General features: G+C 33.4%; 1 protein-coding gene across 3 annotated transcripts in view; it reads left to right on the forward strand.

Moving 5' to 3' along the window:
• Positions 1 to 17059, forward strand: part of LOC138692959 (uncharacterized) — an 85670-nt gene that overhangs the window by 42665 nt on the left and 25946 nt on the right. For 2 of the 3 annotated variants that reach the window (XM_069816396.1, XM_069816404.1), the window contains exon 2: positions 11726 to 11885. The exons of the other annotated variant lie outside the window; for it this stretch is intronic. In XM_069816396.1, the coding sequence (XP_069672497.1) occupies positions 11726 to 11885 (160 nt within the window). The remainder of the gene's footprint in view (positions 1 to 11725; positions 11886 to 17059) is intronic. 3 annotated transcript variants of the gene reach the window in all.

Below are 17059 nucleotides of genomic sequence, written 5' to 3' on the forward strand. Positions count from 1 at the left end.
AATTTCGAACTTGAAAATCATATCACTGTGTGTGTATCGAATACTTTGTCCAGATTTGAGAGGTTAAGTTCTAAACAGGCACACTTATCAAACACTTTTATTTTGTAAATCATCGCACGATCCCCCCCTCACAGCTCTTTACATTCGTTATTATCAACGTTAGGGTTTACAGGAGCAATTTTCATAGCAAAAAGGGAGAGGAAAAGATGCTAAAATAAGACAAAAAAGAAAAGACATTAAGGTGTTGCTTCATTGAACTATTTCGGCAAATGTCTTTCTCCTATTTTACCTAACTGAATTCAACTGATTAAAAACTACGCACATCTCTATAATAAAGGCTATATTCAGTATTTAGTACTTACATATCAGTGGCCTTCACCAGAGGAAACGGTACATCGTTTAACAGTCCACCAGTTGCAATGAAATACTGCTTTAATTCGTGAGCCAGGATGAAAAATCGGTATTTGGACGTCTTCGATATGATGAAATCTTTTAATAAACTTGTCAAGCGACAAATAAAAAAAGTACTGATTCCAGTTCGTTGGGATAAACACATTGTTGCGTCACAAATAGCCCTAGTAGTGGAGGAAACTTACTTAAAGAGTGGAATTTTCCATTGTTGTTGATGTTCTTTGCCTTCAGTCCCGCGTTCACTTGTTTTTTTAATTGTTTATTTAACGACGCTGTATAAACTACTAGATTATTTAGCGTCTACGTGGTAGCGAGATGGTAGAAAAAGGAATAAAGTTCCAAAAGGGGGGCGGAAGGCGCTAGAAAATTATCTCCATTCTCATCAGGAGACAACATTTCACACACTAGTTTCTCTTCAGAAGCTCTAATTTACCCTACAAGGAAAAGGTGCGCATCTAAATATCCCAACCTTGGTTAATACATTTTACCATTCTTTTGTCTGTATAGCTTCTTTTTCTACTTTCTTCCTTTTTACTCATTCTACAGTTACTCCTGTACCGTTAATACCACAGCACAACTGAATTTTTGTTTTAATATAAGTCTACTGCAACCAAACCTCCATGGATTATAATAGAATCTTCGAAGTATGTTATGTATATGTGCGAACTATAACATTGTAGAGTTTATTGCATATGACATAAGCGTATCCAAGGCTACCAAAGTGGAACAACGTCAATGTAATTTTCTTTCCAAAGAGTCCTTTAATTTTTCCTATTAATGTAGGTCGAATATAGAATGTCCTTGACATAGGCCTATAGTTTTATGCCTAGTCACTGCTTTATACCAATCATGAACTCGCTATTTCTCTATGTCTTACTGTTAATATATATTGAATTCATAGTTCAATAAAGCAAACTATAAGCAGTAATATTATTCGAAACATGATAGAGATACTTAAATAATTGTTGTGAAATGCATAATACGGCACGTATATTGAGAAAATGTGTCATTTTTTGACATTGATTACTTTTATCTGTTACTTCGCTTATTGCGCCATTAAAGTACACATATTATTTTAGCTTCATAATGAGATAACAGGGAGAAAGGTACTGGCCACCCAACCCCATTATCTCCTGGCCTAGTTGCCTCATAACTGGTACCTTCTTGGTATCACTTGTGAGGTTCAGACCTGTCTTCGGACAGTTGACTAAATAACAACAATAAGATATCAGTAATTGCTGTAATCTAATATCAGATCTTTCCACCAAAAGTCCCATATTCTATAGATTTTCCCTGATGATTCATATTTTATTCTTATTTTAATATTCAGTGCCGGGTTTTTATTATCTCCGAATCATATTATTAGACATCTAATACATCGCGGGCTCCTCGTTCTTGTGATTAGCACTACACAGTGCTACCACTAGACAAATCAAGACAGCACACATTAAGTAACAAACACCGACTTCCGTGGAAGAAAGACAAATCTCTTCCAATGTTCACGCCGTGAATCGAACCATGGACCGCTTAAATAGGATGAGAGTATGTTATCCACTGATTCATAAATGACGTATCATTATTCTATTGTGTCTGGAAACCTCTGAACTTCAAAGAGATATTAAAATAATCCTCTATTATCTGGCGAAGGGACATTTGAGGCGTGGCGAACACAAATGACTTCAAACACCACGTGCAAAAAAATTAAATAACATGAAGCGGTGAACAGCTTTACAGTGGCTTGACCTTAATACATAGCATTCAGCTCATATAGTTCAAAGGCCATTAGCAAGTATCCAGACGGCCATGAAACTACGATTATAAACCTTTGTGTGTGTGGACAATAGAAAGTTGGAACAAACTCCAACAATCAGCCGCTCGTTTTCGAAGTATCTGTGACGACCTATAGAAGCAAATTATAATTTTACTTGATAAGCTGAGCTTTGTAGTCTGAATGACTATTAAATACGTAATTTACAGGCCAATACTGACTAGACAAAACAAATATACGTGTAAAAGAGTTCGCGAAATGGAAGTTACATTCAGAATGATTATACTTCGTTCCGTAATGTCTGACAGGAGATGTAACATTGCCGGCAGAGACAGAGAGAAGTATAATTGCCATTCAACTAATGGCAGAGATCTAATTCTACTCTAGACTTGAAGTTGGGAGGACTGAAGCGTTTTACCCCCGCTCAATATCAAGACAAGCGTGGAATGAGACCTCTGCCATTGGTTGAATAGCAATTATACTTCTCTCCTCTGCCAGAAATGTTTACTTCTCTTGTCAGACATTATAGAACGAAGTATAGGTTTTTGAGAATTCCGTGTCCTGGATCTTGACATTTTCTACGTTTCTGAACTACATACAGGTTCCAGCAGATAGGTCGCCTACTCTGTTGGGTCCACCCAAAAGCCTAATTCTGGGGCACGTTTCACAATGTAAATCTTTGTGAATTATAAACTTCCTTTGTAAATTGTAACTTCTGCTTTACAACATTTGTAATGTTGAATTTCACAAAGAAAATCAAATCTTTAGAAGTGAAATTTTGATAACTTTACAAGGAGTTTTGTTTCACAATCAAGGAATAATTTTATAAATATGTAAACTTTACGTGTAAAGGTGGCAGGTTTCCTGCAGCATTTCTTAGATATGTAATTTTTAATATTGCAACAAATTCTGAACAATCAACACACTTTTTACATAATATAATATAATATAATATAATATAATATAAACATAATAATAAATCTGTAGCCAAAATTTTTCTGTTAATTTTCGCTTTTCCAAAAATAATTGGTAATAACAATAACATGTTAAAGGAATTGTCATTGCACCAAATGAGTGGTCTCTGGACCAAAACGATCGCATTTTAATATTTTAAATACAATCTAAATTAAGTAACATATTAAACGATTTATCCTTCTATCAAACACGAATGTTCCCTGGATCAAACGTCCTATTTTAATTATGTAATTACTTTATATTTATTTCTAACGGGTGCAGAGGAGCGCACGGGTACGGCTAGTTAAAAATATATTTCTTAAATTAATTTTTGAGTAGTTTGAAACCATTAGGAACTAAAGTAAACCAGTTTTGATGTTATTTAACACTTATAGTTTCCATATATATACGTACTTACTGTGCCACTGGATTTTTATGCTGTTGCTGGGTTTCTTAATGTTTGTGAGTTTGTGGCTGAAACATTATTAGCACAAATATTGATGAACCAACACAAAATGAAGCTGATTTTGCGAATAGACACGACAACCGTTCTATCAACTGCATATTTGTACGTGGACTAAAACCGTTATTCATTTATTTGAATGAATTTGGCGCTTCCTACGGTCATTTAAGTCGTAGACCAATCAACACGGTAGTATACTTGATCGATAACATCACACGAAACTCCATTGTCGCCAATATAGCAAAATCTAGATACTTCTAAATTTTTCTTAACAATACTTTATATATTTTTCTATTGGTGAAATAATTATGATTCAGCAAGCTTATAATAATAATAATAATAATAATAATAATAATAATAATAATAATAATAATAATAATAATAATAATCTATTTTAGGATAAAATATTATCTTTGGATAGTGGTGAAAATACAGCGACTTTATCTCTGCTCCTTAGCGATTTTTGTAAACAGTCGTTGCCGATATTGCTTAACCAATAATGCTTATTATTCTGTAAATTTCTTTAGCTAATTTTTTAAAGCTCGTTGAACTTTACAAATTCATAAGATTGCAATGTGAAACACAGCTTACAAGCATTTGTAACCTTTTACTTATGATTTTTAAATTATTAATTTTGTAATTTATTAACATTGTGAAACGGGCCCCTGATCACAGTCACCGTGAAAGCTTAAGAAACTATAGGAAGTTACATTATTTTTAAATATTTGTAAATTCTTTACTTTCTTCTTACACAAGCTAATAAAAGAGAATGTAGCCTATTGCAATGCTGCAGAACATTTATATCGAATTTTTCCTGATGTACTGATCTATCCATCTTACATCTGGATGCCTCAAGACCGTTTTCCCTTTGGCTTTATTATGAATGATAAAGCAAGTTTTGAAAGTTCATTGTTGTCCATCCTCTCGTTGTGTTTTACTCATTGTCGATATTCTTTCATATTTTCCTCAACGATGTTTTTGGTTTTTAAACTAATCTATTTCGAATATCCCATTTCAATTTCATAAGTGAAACCTAGGAGTGGTTTCAGTACTAGTCTATCTGCGTACAGCGATTTCTACTAAACTATTGGACGGATTTTGTTCATATTCAGTATCTACGAGTCAATTTATCAGGGAATGATGTACATGAAATATAATAATTTTAGTACTAGTCTGTCTGTGTACAGCGATTTCTACTAAACTATTGGACGGATTTTGTTCACATTCAATATTTACCAGTCAATTTATCAGGGAATGATGTACATGAAATATAATAATTTTAGTACCAGTCTGTGTATACAGCGATTTATGCTAAACTATTGGACGGATTTTGTTCATATTCAGAATCTACGACTCATAATATTAAGGAAAGGTGTACATGAAATATAATAATTTTAGTACTAGTCTGTCTGTGTACAGCGATTTCTACTAAACTATTGGACGGATTTTTTTTCATATTCAGTATCTACGAGTCAATTTATCAGGGAATGATGTACATGAAATATAATAATTTTAGTACTAGTCTGTCTGTGTACAGCGATTTCTACTAAACTATTGGACGGATTTTGTTCACATTCAGTATTTACCAGTCAATTTATCAGGGAATGATGTACATGAAATATAATAATTTTAGTATTAGTCTGTCTGTGTATAGCGATTTCTACTAAACTATTGGCCGGATTTTGTTCACATTCAATATCTACGAGTCGATTTATCAGGGAATGATGTACATGAAGTATAATAATTTTACTACTAGTCTGTCTGTGTACAGCGATTTCAACTATACTCTTGGACGGATTTTGTTCACATTCAGTATCTACGAGTCAATTTATCAGGGAATGATGTACATGAAATATAATAATTTTTTAGTACTAGTCTGTGTATACAGCGATTTATGCTAAACTATTGGACGGATTTTGTTCATATTCAGAATCTACGACTCATAATATTAAGGAGAGATGTACATGAAATATAATAATTTTAATAATAGCCTAGTCTGTCTGTGACTAGTGATTTCTACTAAACTACTGGACGAAATTTGTTCATATTCAATATCTGCAAATAAATTTGTCAGGAAATGATGTGCATGAAATATTCTGTGTACAGAGATTGCCATTAAAGTATTGGACGCACTTTGTTCATATTCAGTAGGCCTATCACAAATTGATTTATCAGGGAACGATGTACCATCAAATTTCATATTGTTAATAAAACTTAATGGTCTTCATTTGAAATAAAAACAAAGTGCAGCTCAACTTCGAGATTCATCGTAAAATTTTCTTCGTGATTATTTCATTAAGGAGAATTAACTGACAATACCTCTTACTTAGCGTTAACACAAAAATGTTTGCATAATTGTGATTAATTATATAGAGAATTATTTCTAACTTTTGTTGCAATTTTGTCCTAAGTCTTCAATGTCAGAGACTGAAAACAAATAGATAATATGTATAGTCGTTTCATTGCCTAAGACATAATCTCTTTCAAACCCGTATGTTATGCGTGGGTGAACAATTACAGAGATAGCTTAATGATTTCGATAAGAGGAAGGAGTCTCAATCGTTAATATTTTTTAACGTTTGTGTTAATTTTAAATGCTGATTTTCTGAAATACAAAAACAATACAGTAAATTATTATGATATACATAGGTTTATTTCATATAAATGTTTGAAAAAATAAGTACAAAAAGCAAACAATTTATAACTGAAGTCCTGTATCTTAAACGGCGTCACTACTGTGATTGTCTTTTTCGTATAATCCAGAAAACAAATGATTATCTACTTGTTTGGATCCATAATAATTATTATATAATTTCATTTCGTAATCTATGCAGGATGCGAATTAAGATTTCTGATGAGGAGGGATAGAATCCTAGATAGAGAATACCAAACATAAAATTATTATTATCCTCATTCGATACGGCTCAACGCTTGGTCGCACTGAGTTGCATGTCTTGCATCTTGATTATAATACAGTGTGACTGAGAAGTCTTTCAGTAGTGCTTGTGTAGCCGAGAACCCACGAGTTAGAGAATTCAAGTGTATTTGGTAAAGGAATCAAGTGGCAGCACTGGCCGCTAAGCATATGATGGACTGGGGGTATGGGGTTGTCAAACCGGAATGAATGGGGGAGTACCAACTTTCTACAGGGTTGTATTCTAGTGTTACTAGAACTAATAGAGCTGCGGAGGGACTTTTCGATCACACTGTAACAATAATGGGCAGATTTAAATCCTAAGTTATTGATTGTTGTCAGCTTTCCGGTGATGACAATACATCAATATTATTTTCTTTGCATACTTTATACTGTACTTTATAAAGTATACACGTATTAAAACAATTATATTTTGTGAGGGGGGACAGATGTTATCCCTGGCAGGGATGTTAATATGAATTTATGAGAGGGGATAACTTTCCACAGGGAATCCCCCACCCCCCGTTAATTCGCACTCTGATACTATATCTTGTTAATAAAAATTCATGCAAATAAACTTCAAGTTGTAATGTCATTCGCAACATAATAAGGGAACTAAATTGTTTCGAAACGCATGAAACGTGTACAGATAACTTGAGTATCAACTTCGTGACGCGAACTTTCTTAAAGAACAGAGCAGCCTCTAATTCCGACAGTCCTTCATTTGATACATGCGCTGGCCAGGGATTGGCAAACGTTGCTTATGATAAGGCAATCATACGAGTTACCCAACCGTTGTTTCTCTGTGTTATAAAGACGGAGAGCTTGTACGTCTTGCTTGAATACGATGTTTTAATATCACGATTCGAAAGTGAAAACATTTTAACTAGTTCGGGAGTTTGTAAATGCTCATAATACTTAGTAAGCAAGGAATTATGTCTATATTTCGAATCTTATTAAAATATATTTTGTTTTTCAAATTATTGATGTAGCCTTAAAAATAAAAACTATTATGTTAATTATTCGTATATACGCATCTGATGACTGATTATATTGCCTGCTCATAAGACCATTGTAACAATGCTTTCGCTGAAATGGTATGTGGCAGCATCAAATATAGCATGGTCTTCGTCAGTTTTTTTTTTCAATTATAAGAAAACTTTATTATACAATTATGTACAATACAATTGTGCTTAAAAATTGTAAATACTGTGCTATAAAAACACACAAGAAACATGTATGGAGGTTGCAGTCCTATGACTGTCCTCTGGCAATATGTGAAACAAAACAAAAATGTTAATCTTCAAACAACAGATCTGAGTGTCTTTTTCTCTTTAATCTTCTTATTTGGCGAGGCGGTGAAAGTTGTTCTGGGATGGTATTAAGGAGTTCATTTTTATGGTTAACCATTGAGTGATGAAGTCGTATGTAGGAGCTGCGCAGGGTGGATTTAACTGTAGGCACGTTCAAGTCTTTGTGTAGGTTGTCATTGCGGATGTACCAGGGTGCATCCACGATTAGACGAAGGATTCGGTTCTGTATTGTCTGAATTCGTCTGATTTGGGAATTGGATGCAGATCCCCATATACCACAGCCATACATCCATATAGGTCTGATCAATGAGAAATATATGTCTCGTCAGTTTTTTAAGAACAAAAAAAAATAATTTAACTTTACAAGTTCCAAAAATGTTCTACTCGTAGTTGGAATATTTTATGTCACAACTGTATTTTGGATGAACAGTTTTTGAAAAAAAAAAACGCCGGAATAATTTTTTCTCGGTTTTACATTTTTATATTAATAAAAAATATATCTCAATACCTGTTAACACTCAATTTGCAGTAGGTATTATTAAAAATAAAGACTGTAAAACATTCCCTGAAAATCTTGTTTGGATACCTCTAACATTTTTTTTAGTAACGGTGCACCCAAATTTCATTAAATTAATTGTCAAGATAGGCTGTACTTTCTTACCTTAAAATTACAGGACCAAAAACCACATAGCATTCTCAGGATTTTTGCTTATCCGGATTGCTCTCTGCCAGATAGTCCGGATAATCGGGACTTTGCTATATTTAAAATTACAAATTGCTAACAAATTAAACATTTATTTTCCCACATGGCAAAGTAGCCGTACGTGATACGAAAAATGATAATGAGACAAATTGCACACCAAAATCAGGTTTAGAGACCTGTTGAACCTTGTGCTGCAAACAAAAATCTAATTTCAAGGACCACGGATTTTACGAATGTCGAAGTGCTTATGAATAGTGATGATAAAAGATGTCAAAATAAAATCTCTAAAGCTGTTAAACATTTCATATTGGTCAAGTTCCCGTGAACATGGCTAGTGAAACTGACTATTATCTGAGCCCACCCCGAGGCACTGTAAATCAAACATCTCTAATAGACATGCTTTCAAAATGCATTAATGAAATCATAATCTACCGACAAGATTTCTTTTCATCACCATCATACCACTCAAGTGGAAAGTGTAAGAAATTTCAGAGCTTGTTCGTGGTAATTTAATGAGGAGGAAGATGATCTAGATTACAGATTTTCACTTGAGTGGAATGTAGATCGGTGATAACAAAAACAAAAGTATAGGATATCTGAGAACGTCGATATGTAACACATCGAGGCAGTCACGTCCACTTAACGGATTACCCATGTGGAACACACTTTTATTATGCACTCAATTCGCTGAAAGTAATGGAGTTTCATATGAGAGGGATACCATTTTAAGAGCGTGTTAACGAGATGTGAACAATTCTCTCCATTACGTGCAGACAAGATGATATACAGCCCACAAAATGTAATTCTCGGGTTAACTAATGCAATGAAAGTAAAATGAAATAGAGAAAGGCAGACTCAAATAACATATACACAATACTAAATTAATGAAAAGTAGAGAATATGTTTTTTAGTCTTTCAAATGCGTGAAGAAAGAATAATGACGATTCTCATCAGAAAAAGAAATTGGTTGTATCAGTGGCTAAGAAGAAACTGCCTACTGAAGGATGTACTGGAAGAAATGGTGAACGGAAGAACAATTAGGAGCCAAAGAAGATATAAGATGATGGACGACGAAGAGGAAGGCGAAAAATAGGGAAGATTCCAGTGAAACTAAGAATGAAAAGCCATGTGTTCAGAAGTATACATTTGGGTATTCCATTCCCTACAGCCTAACATTTCCAAGTTTTGAAATCACAATCAGATTCCATCACCAGGGTAATAAATGCGACCAAAAGAGAACAAAATTAAGCCTACGAGTTTTCAGTATAATATCTGTCCGTTTAGAGTTACTTCACTATTATATCCTTGATTAATTCAATGCTGTATACTTATGACTTTTAGAGAACTCGGAGCTTCATTACTGCCCGCCATCGGTCCCTATCCTGAACAAGATTAATCCAATCCCTACCATCATATCCCACTTCCCTCAAATCCATTTTCATATTATCCTCCTATCTACGTTTAGGCCTACCCAAAAGTCTTTTTCCCTCCGGCCTCCCAACTAACACTCTACATGCATTTCCGGATTCGCTCATACGTGCTACATGTCCTGCCCATCTCAAACGTCTGGATTTAATGTTCCTAATTATGTCAGGTGAAGAATACAATGGATGTAGTTCTGTGTTGTGTAACTTTCTCCATTCTCCTGTAACTTCATCCCTCTCAGCCCTAAATATTTTCCTAAGCATCTAATTCTCGAACACTCTTAGCCTCTGTTCCTCTCTCAAAGTGAGAGTCCAAGTTTCACAACCAAACAGATAAACCAGTAATGCAACTGTTTTATAAATTATAACTTTCAGCTTTTTTTGAAAGCAGACTAGACGACAAAAGCTTCTCAACCGAATAATAGCAAGCGTTTCCGATATTTATTCTGAGTATAATTTCCTCCCGAGTGTCATTTATATTTGTTACTGATGCTCAAAAATATTTGAATTTTTCCACCTCTTCAAAGGATAAATTTCCAATTTTTATATTTCCATTTCGCACTATGTTCTGGTCATGAGACATAATCATATACTTTGTCTTATTGGGATTTACTTCCCAACCTATGTCTGTACTTGCTTCAAGTAAAATTCCCGTGTTTTCCCTGATAATTTGTGGATTTTCTCTTAATATATTCACGTCATCCGCATAGACAAGCAGCTGATGTAACCCGTTCAATTTCAAACCCTCTCTGTTATCCTGGACTTTCCTAATGGCATACTCTAGAGCAAAGTTAAAAAGTAAAGGTGATAGTGCATCTCCTTCCTTTGCCCGCAGTGAATGATGTATAGGTATTTTATTTTCATACATTTCTTTGCCAAAAAATGAAGCAATATAAATTGGTGTGAAATAAGTGTAACAATAAAGTTGCGTGATATATAATTAAACAGACTAAATCATTTCATTTAAGTTATAGATATTACGTCAACATTTTAGCTTTAAAATTTGGAACAAGTGAAAAGTTATAAAGAAATATACAATGCATAGTTAATAGATTACCGGTAATTAAATTTATAAGCAAAAACAATTTATCAGTTGAGTAGAAGGTATGAGTATACAGAAATTTTGTTAATTGTGTTCTGAATCTCTTCTCTTGGATCTTCAAAGCCCTAAGAACATTAGGCAAGATATTGAAGACCATAACACATGTAGGCTACAAGAGGATCAGTTGGTTATCCCTTACATATACGTTCCTCACTCTGAATACTAAAATCATCTTCTTTATGTTTTAGTTTTTGTAAGATTATTCCATATGTTTAAGTTTGCATTACAAATGTAGCTTTTCAGTCAAAAAAAATGTAACTGGTACCGAAGAATCAACTAAAAGTACCGTGAGTTCATTAAGTCTAGTTTTGCACAGCAACACATCGTTGACTACCCGCGGAATGTGATAGAGGCGGAACACCGCGTAAAGACACGCGGTATATTAAAGTGAAATTTGTCACCGCTTAAACCGTGGAAATTAATAAGAGACCTTAGGAAACCTATGTACACGGAAAAAACTATCCCTCACTACCTTTACCCACCAAAAACTTCACAGGAAATCACGACGATCTAATTCCTACCCCATTGACAAAATACTATACTGTCCTAAAATCAGGATTTTGGGGTTTGAAACGATTATGTAATAGTTTAGGTATAAAATTAGATACATTTTGAATAACGTAAGTTGAGAATTAAATGAGTTATATTAAAAGATTGTCTTAATGTTACACAGTCGAGCGGTTTGCCCAGAGTCCCCATGTGGCAACACTGGGCCTTGTGCTTCCTTTGGCCACACTGGCCACACGCATCCGGGTCCTGTGTCGACATTTAATCCACCTCGTGCTCCCGATTACTTGGACCCTAACAAACGACCATTAATTACGAATATCCAGGTAACTTAGATGTAGTCACCTGAATTTATGTTAATGCACTGTATGAAACTGTTCATCTTCAATGTTGAACAGACATTATCAAACTAAGTATTTCAGCAATAAGAATCAAATTTGTTCATACATTAAGAATGACGCTTATATTTTTGGGGGTTTGTATAATGTTGTGAAAATTGTATATCTTTAAGTAAGAAAATCAGCTCTAATACATAAAATGTCTTGACAATTTGATTTAAAAAATCGGTATAAAGAACTATGGCATTTAAACGGAAATCTCCCATCAGAAATAAGATAATAACAGATGATTATATTCTACAAAAGGTAAAATCTTTTCCTATATTTTGATTTTTTTTATGTCTGCAATAAAGATAGAAATGTCAAATGACATGGATTTTTTTTTATATTTCCGGTAACATAATTTTAAACGATGTAAAATGTTCAACTGTGTTTCGATTTTGATCCTTCATGAATGTGATAAAGATATAAAGATATAAACGCAAAGTAACAGGAATTTTAAAATGTTTTCGGTAGTCTGACAGAAATAGGAATACAACTAATGTTTTGTATCACCGTGGTTATATTTTATTTTGTAAATATACATGTTAAGGAAGAAAAAGTAATCAAAATATAGCCAAGAAAAATTAAATTTTCAGGATGAGACTAACTTAAAACTACTTTCGAAAATGAAATCTAAAATACATTATCTTATGGAGAAAATATCTGAATTCTATGAGGAACGGAATAACCATAAGCAATGCAAAATTTTTAATAAACTGAAAATTAAAACAGTCTCAATGACTAATAGGACCATTTAGTACCCAAAATTGTAATAAATTTATAGTGACAAATTTTAGAATGGGTGCAAAGTTAATTTATATTTAAAATTATCACAAAATTTTAGAATCCCTGATGCACAATTCGATTTAAAATGGATGAAAATTCGCGGATTTTGAAGTTTGTAACTTAATAATTAATTTACCCCTCCCTAAAAAAGCACATTTTAGAATAAGCAACTGAAAAATGAATTTACGTTGAACATTTGTGACAATTATTTTAGTGGTTTATAAGTTAATCTGTAATACCGGTAAGTAATTTATTGCAACAAATTTTGTTAAAACTCATTAACACTTTAGTCTACAGCTGAAAATTATAACGAATTTTTAAAGTAACTGACTAATGAGTTAATTTACACATTTAAATTGGTAACACTAAAATATAAAATTAGATCAGAGTTTAGAATCGGGGATCAGAAAGGTAATTTTCATTCCAAAATTTTAAATAAATATTGAAATTATTAATTTTTAAGTACTAATTTAGTTGTTACAGGTAGAAACATACCTAAATCGTAAATGTTGATGATGATTGTAATAAATCTTAGATCAAGCGATTAATTTGTTAATTTATATCGAACATTTTAATGTAGTTTAATATTAGCAATAATTAATTACTTAATATTTCAAAATTGGAATACATATTGGAGGGAGTGTTGAAAAGTAAAATAATGTTAAATCGAATATTGGAAAAGTTTATAGTTAGTAATGAATGAGTTAATTTTTTTATATAAAACAGCAAATAATTTTTAGAATGAGTGACTAGAAAGATTATTTAAATTTAAGAACTTTAAAATAATATATCAGAGATTTCTAAGATATTTACAATGACATTTTAGAAAGTTGTGATGAATGACTAATCCGTTCATCTACAATCCAAAATTTATCATTTGTATAGTGAGAGATCAGTAAATTATTAATTGATATTAAATAGTTCTATTTAATATATTTTAGGAACAGTGATGAATGAACCTGTTACAATACAAAGTTGGAGCAATTTTTATAATTGTTAATCAGTGTATAATGGGCGGCCGGATAGCTCAGTTGGCAGAGCAGCTGGCTACGGATTGAAAGGTCCGGGGTTCGATCCCAGGTGGTGACAGAATTTTTCTCGTTGCCAAACTTTCAGAACGGCCCCGAGGTTCACTCAGCCTCCTATAAAATTGAGTACCGGGTCTTTCCCGGGGGTAAAAGGCGGTCAGAGCGTGGTTCCGACCACACCACCTCATTCTAGTGCCGAGGTCATGGAAAGCATGGGGCTCTACCTCCATGCCCCCCAAGTGCCTTCATGGTATGTTACGGGGATAGCTTTACCTTTTTTTTAAATCAGTGTATAATCCATCATTTTTAACAAGCATTATAATGAGGGAAACAATCGAAAATCCTACGTAATTTCAAAACAAATGATTAAAGAAGCAAATTTACAATTCAAAATTATGAAAAATTTTCCAGTTAGTGATAAGAAGTTAATTTCCAATAAGATACTATAACAAAGCTCGAATCTAGAATGCTTCGTGGCCAGCTTACAAAAGTATCTTTTACGATATCAGGCCATTCTGCAGAAATAAGTCAATGGAGGCCAAACTTAAAGACTAACTTGAAAATATCTGAAGTATAACCAAAACATTTTTAAAGCATAATTCATTTACAAATGCAACTACAAATTCTAGTAATGAGAATTTCTACATTCTGACAAATACTCTATGTGTAGATATAGGTTTAACACAAATAATTAAATTTTGTACGTTCAATTATATTAGTATATTAGTATTTATTTATTTAACCTGGTAGAGATAAGGCCGTCAGGCCTTCTCTGCCCCTCTACCCCTCTATAAATTATTTTAAAGGAAATTAAATGAAATAGGCTGTATGAAACATCCTCAGTGTTTCTCGTACTTATTTTCTACAGAAATATGAGGTTATAAAGATTTTATATTTTGCTGTATTATTTCCAAAGGTTGTGATAAAGTGGAAATCGTCAAGATTAATAATATCAGATATATTATGGGAAATGAATAAATTAATTCCTGATCCGTAAATCGTTTTGCAATACTCACTAGCCGAACGAGGTGATTCAGTGGTAGCGCACAAGATTCGCATTTGGGAGGCAGCAGTTCAAATCCCGCGACCGGTCAACCTGACTGAGGTTTTCATGATTTCCCTCAGTTACATAGGCTAATGCCGGAGTAGAATTTACAACCATGATTCATCACCGCCTTAATCACCATTATCGTAATCATTAAAAGTGTAATCAGTTACAATGAATACAAGCCACACATAACATAATTTAGTTCGTACAACTTCCTCGTGTGCAGTTACGTGGCTTCTTTGATTAGAGAAGCAGAGAATTCTTTTCGTTATTATATGCTTATGAGTGACAGAGAGAGACATTCCTAAAAGGCTGGTGGATCCAAAAAATGCTTATTTCATCACTATTGCCCACAGAACAGAACAACAGAACATTGCTATTTCGGACCACGAAGCTTGGAGTTTCTTAGTATGTTAGCTCATTGTTCTGTTTCAAGAGTAAATAACTATCCATCAGTAATAAATAGGCAAAAAATCCCTTAAAAGTCTACATTTTTTGCAATTATTTTAAAAAATCTCCACATCCCTTTTCGTGTGAAAAATCCCTACGCCGATAGATAAATCCCTACACATGGCAACACTGTTATTTATTGGCATTCTCTCTAGCGTTGCCACATTTCTTACATGGTAAAAAGAGGTACAAAATAAAAATAATAACTCAGCACAAATCTATAAAAACATCTGAAAATTTCTCTGAACACCAACGGCAGTCTTTTCCCTCTGAAAGTCAGACTACTACCTAAAATTTACCAAAGTCAATGGAACTCAACCTTCGTATGAGAACGTTGAGAAATAAATGAATTCTAAATTTAAATATATTTCAACAACGGAACCGCCATAAACGTGGTTATTTAACTCCCAGATAAAGTTTTTTTTTTCTTCCAAAAATCGAGACTATCTAAATCGTTTTGTCGCACTCGAAAACTTTAGAGTCACCTTATGTCATCAAAATCCATAAACCCATTTTCGAGATAATAGTACATTATGCAACGCCCCTATAATGGTAGTAATTAAGACGAGCGCAAGCGAGTTTCATAATTTTCATACGAGCATCTTAATTACCATTATAGTCAAGTTTCATACGATTTTTATGCTCGACCATATTTCTAACTTGAAATTATTCATAAGTATTCATGTTATTCTTATCTGACTGAGGAGCGGAACTGACCCTGTGCAATACCTCGTGAGATGTGCGCAGACGCGAAAGTATTGATTTTTTCCGAGAAACAAATGTCTCGCGCTAGTTGTCTTTCGATTGCATATCCGAGAATAATCGATACTTGCGCTTTCATATTGCTACAATGGTTTTTCTGATTGGCGGAACACCTGAACTTTAATGAATAGGTGTACTTTAATGAGGTCCATTAAAGGGCTGATACCAGGTGTATAATTACTACATTTCGGCATGGTCGAGCATAAATATATATATATATATATATATATATATATATATATATATATACACAAGAATTGCTCTGTTAATACTATTGCATTGGATGGATGTGCACTGAAGAACATTTCCTAACATCTAATGCGTAACAGTCAGCATAGGTATAATACATAATATTGATAAGCCTATGAGATAAACAGGGGACTAAATAGGGTGCTTCTGAGAGATGAATCAGGACAGTGAGTTAAACATAACAGACAATATCATTGTGGTCTTCTCTGAACGGGTTTTGAGGAAAGTAGCATGAGCAGTGTCGGGGTACGTGTACCGCTCGCTAGATTCCTATAAACATATTAAGTCCCAATAGAAAAGTCCATTTCAAAAAGGAGGAATTTTACATGTTCTAAATTTCCCCGTTAATTTATTATTTCACTATGATATTCCCAGTTTTTATTTTCTAAACTTTGTAGGTATGAGATTATCATCCTTCTCGCAGTGCATTATAGTCTAAGACAGCGTTTCTCAAACTTTCTGAAGTGGGGACCACTTTTTTAAGTCAGAACAGTTACGCGGACCAACTTCCTCTTGTTTCCCTGGAAAGCAAATTTATCATTTTTGTAGCATATTTTAATACCAGTATACTTATATTTTAAAACATAATTAATTAATTAAAATTAATTTAATTCATATAATTTTATATTAGTATTAACTAATTAAGTTAATGTTAATATAAAAAAATCATTTGTGCGAGATCGTGCGTATTTGCTTGTTTTCCGCACAGAACCAATACGCGGTAAGTGTGAAATACCACATTCAGTATTCCCAACGTAACACTTATAACAATTTCCCTCTTACCGCTTAAGCGCGAC

This window comes from Periplaneta americana, chromosome 2 (assembly GCF_040183065.1).
Source record: "Periplaneta americana isolate PAMFEO1 chromosome 2, P.americana_PAMFEO1_priV1, whole genome shotgun sequence".
NCBI classification, from domain to species: domain Eukaryota; kingdom Metazoa; phylum Arthropoda; class Insecta; order Blattodea; family Blattidae; genus Periplaneta; species Periplaneta americana.